Genomic DNA, 8,668 nt, shown 5'->3' with positions numbered 1-8,668 from the left:
ACAGAAGCAGACCTAATAGGAATTCTGTAATTGACACTTTTCACAAATGGCTAATTTCGGCAGCTGTAATTGTAATCTGAATTATTTTTCCGATTAACTGTGCAGCCCTGAATGATGAAGGCATATGTCACTATATGCATTTCCCGCAAAAATGTTCATGCTGCAAAGGGGCCTGAGTGTATGCACGTTTTACCCTTGGAAATTTCCAGGCACTGTGATCTTCCTGTTGACCAGGGCCTTCATGACTCTGCTGACCATCTCATAGAGAGAGCCAGACATGTTTTTATTAAGTTTCCCTCAAAACGTCTCTCCACCTCCTCCCTGAAGAATTAGAGAGAAAAGATAATACGGCAAGACGACACCAGGCTTAGAGATGATCAGAGTGTTTTTAAAGGGATAGTTCACCCCAAAGTGAAAATTCTCTCATAATTTACTCATTCTCATGTCATCCCAGATGTGAATGACCTCACTCTCCACTTTTTTCCTCTGCAGAACACAAATAAAGATTTTTAGAAGAATATCTTAGCTCTGTAGGTCCATACAATGCAGGTGAATGGAGACCAACATTTTGGAGACTAAAATACTTACATTTGGGCCTGTTCTCATCCAATTGGATCACTTCAGTAGACATGGATTAAACCACCGGAGTATTATGGATTACTTTTATACTGCATTTTTGAGCTTCAAAATGTTGGTCACTATTCACTTGCATTGTATTGTCACTACAGAGCTGCATAATTCTTCTAAAAATCTTTGTTTGTGTTCTGCAGAAGGAAGAAAGTCATACACATCTGGGATGGCATCATCTCTGTAAGATAATTTTCTTACAGCGATGATAAAACACTTTGTCATATACAGTGCATCTCTTCAAAAACAGCTGTTTTTGTAAAGGTTTACTCATTATCAGTTAATTCAAAATAGTTATTTAAATTACTAAAAAATACTGAAAAACTTTCAATTTGAAAATTAAAATGGATTATGAAAAATATAACTTATGAGGGATTTGAAAAACGATTTGCCTGTCCTGGCTGTGGTGTGGTGTGGTGTAGTGGCTAAAGCATATTAGTAACCAAAACGTTGCTGCATCAATCCCTATAAGAAGTGAGCCAAAAACAATCAATGTTGTGCCCTTCAGGGTCACTGACATAAGTCCACTTTGGATAAAAGCATCAACTAAATGACTACATGCTCTAATATCCAAATCAGAAAAGTCAATAGATTTTTGTTGAAGTGAAACAGCTGTTCCGGAAGAGTTTTTTTTTTTGATACACAGAAATATATCAAAGAATTAATTTCTCTTTGATATTACATTTGTTTTCAGTCTTAGCACTTGTTTATTTCTAACACTGCTTTTAGGATATTTCCAGATTCCCCTCACACGCTTCACCATTGTCCATCGCTCTCTGTCTCTCTCTGCTCCACTCTCTCTCTCTCTCACTCACTCATTCATGTTGAGAGTGAGGTTGATGTCCTCTTCTTTGGAGAACAAAAGAATGAGAAAATGATAGCGAGTTTGACCCTGTTTAATGGGAGGGTCCAGACTGATCTGAAAGAGAATAAATGGAAGGGGGTTCTACTGTAGTATCAACATTATCATTACATATTAGAGGAATATTTTGGGTTCAATACAAGTTCAAATCAGTCGACAGCATTTGTTACATAATGTTGTCAAAAAAACTTGTCCCTCCTTTCCTTTAAAAAAGCACAAATCTGTGTTCCAGTGAGGCACTTACAATGAAGTTGAATGGGGCCAATATATAAACATTAAAATACTCATTGTTTCAAAAGCATAGCCACAAGACTATGATGCTAACATGATTTTAGTGTAATAAAATCACTTACTAACCATTTCTGTGTAAAGTTATAGCCAATTTTACAACTTTGCTGCTATGATGACATAACACCATAAAATATAAACCCTAAAACAACTGTAAAAATTACGATTAAAACAACTTTACAGCTCAAATAATACAATAAATGTTTTACAAAGTGCATTTTGCCAAGTGCTTTTATAAAATTATAAGCTTCACATTTCTGCTTTTTAAACCCTCCAAACATTGGCCCCATTAACGTCCATTGTAAGTGCCACACTGCAACGTGGATTTTTGCTTAATAATTTTTTTGTGGTAATCAACATTACGCCACAAATGCAGTCAATTGAGTTTAACTGATATTGAACCCGGAATATTCCTTTAATATTACATTAAGGACTTCTGGCCCCTTTATCCTTATCCTAAAGATGGATCTAGACATAAAGCGATTGTTTTAAAGGCTGTGATGTCCCACTCACCACAAAGAACATCTGCCGCTGGTCTTTATGAGGTAACAGGAAGAGGCGGAGCACGGTGGTGTAAGGGATCTTGTAGTCAAACGTCTTACCGTGCAGATGGAGGAATGTGGGATAAATACGAATATCGTACCTAAAGAAGGAAGAACCCTATCAAACTATGCAAGTGCACACTTTTTTATTTTTAAAGGGATAGTTCAACCAAACATGAAAATTCTGTCATCGTTTACTCACGCTCACGTCTAAACCTATATGATATTCTTCTGTGGAATACAAGGCGATATTAGGCAGTATGTTAGTCTCAGTCACCATTCACTTTCATTGCATATGTTCCAATACAATAAAAGTGAATGGTGACTGAGGCTAACATTCTGCCTAACATTTCCTTTTTTTATTCCACAGAAGACAGTAAGTGATATGGGTTTTGAATGATATTAATGTTAGTAAATGATGACATAATTTTCATTTTTGGGTGAACTATACCTGTAATGAGAAAGGAGAGAGGTGTGTGGTAAATATATATGTGTGTGTGTACCTGCCCCTGGGTGTGAGGCACTGCAGCTCTCTGAAGATACACACAGCATCTCCTGTAGCCTGGATCACATCTGCCTTAGACAGAACATTCTGGGCAAATGCCTAAAACAACAATATATTTACCTGTTATGTGTGTATATGATGGTAAATTACAGTGACTTCATGGCTTTGATATTTGCAACTCCAAGTGAAATGTTTTGATTTTTTAAGTGCATGTAATGATTATTACTTGGTAGACTATGCCATCTGTTGGTCATTGTGAGGAAAATACAAATTAATGACAGTCTTTTCAGTGTCTAGGTAGATTCAATGCAGTGTTACTGTTGTTAACAAGATCTAAAATTAAACCTAAATGACAACATTTCCGTTAAATTAAACTATACTTAGAAAACCCGAAACTCAAATAAAATATATTTTCATGACACACTGTATCCGTATGATAAGATTTCAAATCTTTGTATACAACCCACCTTAATTAAACATGAAAATGCCCCTAGATAACACTAGACCACCCAGATAAATTGAACAGTGTTTAACCCTTTAAGCTCTGAAAGTGTTTCAGTGCATGAGCAGAATTAAAGACTTATAACTTATAATGATAAATAATGAGACTGCAGCCTAATTTTTTTCTTTTTTTCTTAGTTTTCTGATTTTACATTGTATATCTCAGGGTGTAAATAAGGTAGATCTTAAAAACTGCTTTTGTTTTGTCACCTGTAACTGAGTAAGATTTTGTGTTGATACAACAAAGCAATCAAAGTTTATAGCATAACAAATATCCTTATAGCATACTAAATTCTCCAAGTGTCCAAAAGCCTCTCTAAACAAATAAAACATAATAATTGAACATAAGAACGAAATACACATGCAAATACAAATTCTCTTTCTCCAAATCATGCAGACATGAGTAACAAGATCTCATTCAGTTCCATTCTGTGTCATTTGAGCCATCATTGAGTATGTGTAATGTATTTGGCGCCATCTCATGGTGGCCATATGTAATTAGAGTGGACCCCTTTCTCTGTCCATATTTGGATGACTTCCACCTATGGTTTCAATGATCAGAAACCTAATATGAATGGTTTACCATTCTATGATGCTGGACATCATGCTACATAATTTTCGATGAAGTCATCTGTCATCTGATCCAGGAAAGCTAACATGTTTTCAGTCAGATTTCACATTATGTGCTGTGTGCACATTGTGCTTTGTGTGGATTATCTAATGATCTTTGCATCCAATTACATTGTGAGGGCACGTTTTAACAGGAGTCCCCTCCTCTTGGTAATGGTATGATATGTTTTGTTCTGTGTATGTTTTGCAAAGTTATAAGCGAAAACACAGCTTTTAAGCAACACCTGTTTACATGTAACATGTACTGTACGTCAAAGATTTGTCTTAGCTCATACTCGCTATATTTTTGTCTCTGAGTAAAACAAATAGACTGGTTGTTTTCTATGCTTTGAGAGCTTTCTAATAACATATAACACATGGCTATTTGATCAGTTTGATGATTTTACCGATTCCAATAATATGTACAGTGCAAACGAAACACTTCTGATTTGTCTGCAAATTTCAAAGCACTTGTTCAGTTTTGGTCATAATGCCTACATGTATTGTAAAGAACAGCTTCTAATCTTTTAAATAACACCTATTTTGTGTTGGTAAAGACTGTAGTCTTTCTTGGTGGGCCCACAAGCAGGTCAATCAAAGCTTAAAGGGTTAAACCATTTTAACTGTATTAATATTAAAGGTGCACTTAGTAACATTTGTTGTGAGGCGGTGATGTAACATCATGCAAAAACAAAGTTTTCAGTTATTGATATAATTGAAAAAATCTGCTTTCGAGTCAGCCATGATTAATATATTCAGTGAGTGAAAGTGTCCAATTAAAGGGTATTATTGAGATAAATCGAGTAATATTTAGCTGGTCATATGATCGCAACATGCCGGTGATCATGTATGTGCATCCAGCACAGTGTAGAATAGAGCAGCATTTTCTCTTCTAAGACTGAAGAGAAAGAGTCTTTTTCAAAAATACTAATCTACTCATACTAGTTCTTTTACTTTAAAAGTTAAGCAAACTAAACTGAACCATAAAACATAGAAAATGAAAAATAAACCCAAACTAACAATCATAGAGTGAAAACTACTGAGAACTAAACATTAAAATAAAGCCCTAGTTCAATGAACCACAAACAATCATGGGGACATTTAGAAACACATGGGCACACATTACACGCACTTACATCCACAGGGTCTGAACCTTCATCTCCTGGGGTGGGCGGTACATAGAAGCGCACCTCCATGAGGGAGACCTCTGTGTCATCGTTCTGATGAAACTCCAACGTGACCTCATTCTTTCCTGTTGCACACTGAGATACACTGGAGAGTGGAATCTCAAATGCAGGACTGTCACTCACCTCAAACGAGAGCAACGGTCCTGAAAAGTGTGCAAAGTTACAAGGAAAACATTGGTTATACGTGAACAGAAAGGCAAAATTCATGCACCTCAGGACACACATGATTGTGAAAAAGATTTCCCAAGAATCTGCACATACAATTTACTGTAACAAATTCTGTCATAATTTACTCACCCTAATGTTGTTCCAAACCTGTATTACTTTCTTTCTTCTGTGGAATACAAAAGGGGATGTTATGCAGATTGTTCACCGTGTCAGTCACCATTCACTTTCACTACAACTTTTTTCTTCCATTCAATGAAAGTTGGCTGAGGCTCTCAGTCTGCCTAACATCTACATTTAGGTTCCATGGAAGGAAAAAAGCCATAAGGATTATAGGTTTGGAACAACATGAGGGTCAGTATATTATAACATAATTTAAATTTTTGGTTTAATAATCCCTTTAACCACCTGAGAACCGAGCATGACTGCTGTGTGTATTTTCCATTTACTTTTTGGATTTGTAACTAGTAGCACCTGATAAACATGCATAAAAATATATAACATCATTTCTAGAGCAAACATTATTCCTAAAAAATGGATGTCCACATATGTGGACATGAGGACTAAGTTTTAACTATAGAAAGTGAGATTTTTCTTTTTTTTTTTTTTATCAAATTGTTCATTATGTTTCCAGGAGTGTTGGTTATTCAAGTTTTTGAAACATTACAGACATCCCAGCTGATTTTCTGTAAAGCTGCTTTGCAACAGCATCATCCAATCACTGCCAACCATGTTCAAACAAAATTATACCTTATAAATTCAGAATGTATGTATTGATTCCATTGACCACATGTTGAGTGGTTCAAACATCATCTGCAGCCTGAAATTTTACTTTTGGTCAGATGTTTGGAGTGAATGCAATTAGCTGCATAGAGAGCTATAGAATGCTCCCTTGCTCCCTATTTAGTGAATGACTTAACCTCCAGTGTGCTGTTTGTCTGTACTGGTCTCAGAACAGTTCAAAATGCACCTAATTCCATATATAATAGCAAAAAAATTCTCAATGTAAAAATGCACAGTTAATATAGGATTTCTAATGAAAACCTTGTGCTATTGTACAGATTAGTGTACATTGTGTTTATCGGGGTGGTGTTTCGCAATAAATCGCTCAAATATTAATAATGTCACATTGGATGAAACTAGAGACATTAAACTTTTGACCCAAACAGGTTTCAATGTAAAAACTTAATTAGGTGTCTTAACAGATATAGTTTGTTGCCGTTTCTCCTAAAGACATACTCCGCTGTGATTGGCGCCATGTTGTTTTGTCACATGACTTCGTGCATCGAGAGTGTCCTGAACTGAGATCAGTTGGTTTAAATTAAATTAAATTATGTGTTGGATATAGCAAATTCAAAATACAACATCCACATATGTGTTCACGGGGTTGAACGAGGTTAAAGTTCTTTCTTTATATGTATCATTTATTTCCATTATGTATTATTGCAAAACCATTCAACCTACAGATCAAGGCAACTTGAGTTAAAATTACAGAATATAAAACCTGGTATTCATGTGAAAATTGTATTGCGACAGGTACTGACCGCCGAATTTAGCAGTGCCCCAATTCCAGCCCTTCACACACATATCTTTCTCTGCCAACTCCACTTTGTAGTTGGCTTTAAAGTACTCTGTAATCTTCTCCAAGTCCTGTACATAAAGAGACTGATGAAAACTTGGACAGTTGAGGCACATTTTTTTATCAATGAAACTAAAAGCATTTGCTATTCTCAGACTCACAGCATCTTTGAAGCCGTCATATTTGTAGATATGACCAGTGCTGGTGGACAGTTTGATGCCGTGACCCAGACAGACTCTCCTCCACTGGGCTTGAGTGAGCTCAGGAACGGAAATGGTGTCCACCTTTCCAGTCTTGTTGTTTTTATACACCACTGTCTGCTTAGTGAAGCGCAGACGCCCATCATTCTACAGACATAAGGGTAAAGATCAGTGCTTTTGTATGCAATTGCGTCATTGATTGCCGAAGAATTGTCAATGTTCAGTGTTAGTACACAATTATAACATGGTTATAACATCAATTGTTCATTTGAATGCATATCTTCAGTCAAAACAACATTACATGCTGCAGACACACTCTTTTATTAGTTTCCATCATGCAAATAAGACTATATGTTTTTCTGATGTGATATTGCTCTTAAAGCTAGTTCTCACCCAGGTGCCCTTGACCTCCTGATAAATTTCATTGAATTCCAGAGTGTCACTCATGGCAGCAACTCCAGCTTAGACAGAGTGCACCTGTGACGTTCTAAAAATGCGACAGCAGGGGTAAAGTTATTAATATGCATTACACAATACTTTTTTATAGCATTCTCTATATTATTCTTCAACCTATAGTATAATGAATTTAACCACATTATATGACTCGAGAGGCTTCAGAAAGGGTCTCGTGCCATTAGGGTAGCATAATTTTTATTGCAGTTTCCACTGCTTTGTTTTGGCTTTAAATATGTAGCTTTGTGCAGTAAAATAATGTTTAGGCATGACAGTGCACCTTGTTGGATGTATAAACAAATAGATTTAGCTAGCAAAGCTACAGTTTTCAGACATTCAATAGAGGCCAGTAATTTTTTTCCTTCTATTTTGTGACGGGCGACACGGGTTTTTGATTTAAAGACAGACCTTAACAAGTTTGTTTAAAGCACATTAATAGCATAGAAAATAGATATGTTAGGTTTTTGAATCGGTATTACATATCCAGCGAGAGGATCAAGGCAGACTCCCGTTTTCGTGATGTCCAGTTCGTAAACGAATCGTTCTTTTGAACCGGTTCTTTTTAGTGAACGTGTTGAACTATTTAACCAAATCGGACTGAATCGTTTGAAACAGTTCCCGTCACTGATCAAAGATTTACTCTTTCAGGGGCGGCTGTGGCTCAGTTTTAAAAAATGTTTTATTAAATATCACAAAGCATAAAAGCAATACAGATAAACATGGAAAAAACAAAACAAAAAAGACAAAGATACACAAATACAAATAAGTTGCCAGGGTAAAGAAAAAAAAAAAGAAACAAGAACAAGAACAATGCAATGCATTTACTTTAAGAGGACAAAATTGAAGAATATAGAGATACAGTTTTCAATGCTTTGGGATAGTTTCCATGTATTTGTCTAGATCATCTTTGAATAGAGAAAAGAGAGGTTTAGAGCCAGTACATTTTTGCTTATGTATGTGAAATTTAGCTAGAAGGAAACACAAATGAATTATGTAATATTGACCTGTTTTCTCTTTAAGTAGTCAAACAAACCAAAGAAAACATTTAAAACAGAAAGAAAAGTCACTTACAAAATAAGATTGGATAAACATTAACAAAACTGACCTGATCTGATTTCTCTGTGTGGGTACATTGCCAGAATGACATCTT

The 8,668-nt window shown here is 35.7% G+C and overlaps 1 protein-coding gene across 1 annotated transcript; it reads right to left on the bottom strand.

Annotated features, from left to right (window-relative positions):
* Positions 1-76: 76 nt before the first annotated feature.
* ssrp1b (structure specific recognition protein 1b) lies at positions 77-8,035 on the bottom strand. Its single transcript, XM_052127438.1, is given in 10 exon segments — positions 77-293; positions 296-321; positions 1,443-1,546; positions 2,291-2,420; positions 2,823-2,923; positions 5,071-5,264; positions 6,831-6,936; positions 7,027-7,212; positions 7,459-7,552; positions 7,998-8,035. Coding segments are annotated over 9 exon segments (1,005 nt in total). The 5' UTR covers positions 7,513-7,552; positions 7,998-8,035; the 3' UTR covers positions 77-189.
* Positions 8,036-8,668: the final 633 nt, after the last annotated feature.

Source organism: Xyrauchen texanus, chromosome 5 (genome assembly GCF_025860055.1).
Source record: "Xyrauchen texanus isolate HMW12.3.18 chromosome 5, RBS_HiC_50CHRs, whole genome shotgun sequence".
Taxonomy (NCBI): domain Eukaryota; kingdom Metazoa; phylum Chordata; class Actinopteri; order Cypriniformes; family Catostomidae; genus Xyrauchen; species Xyrauchen texanus.
This window is presented reverse-complemented; position numbering and strand designations above follow the sequence as displayed.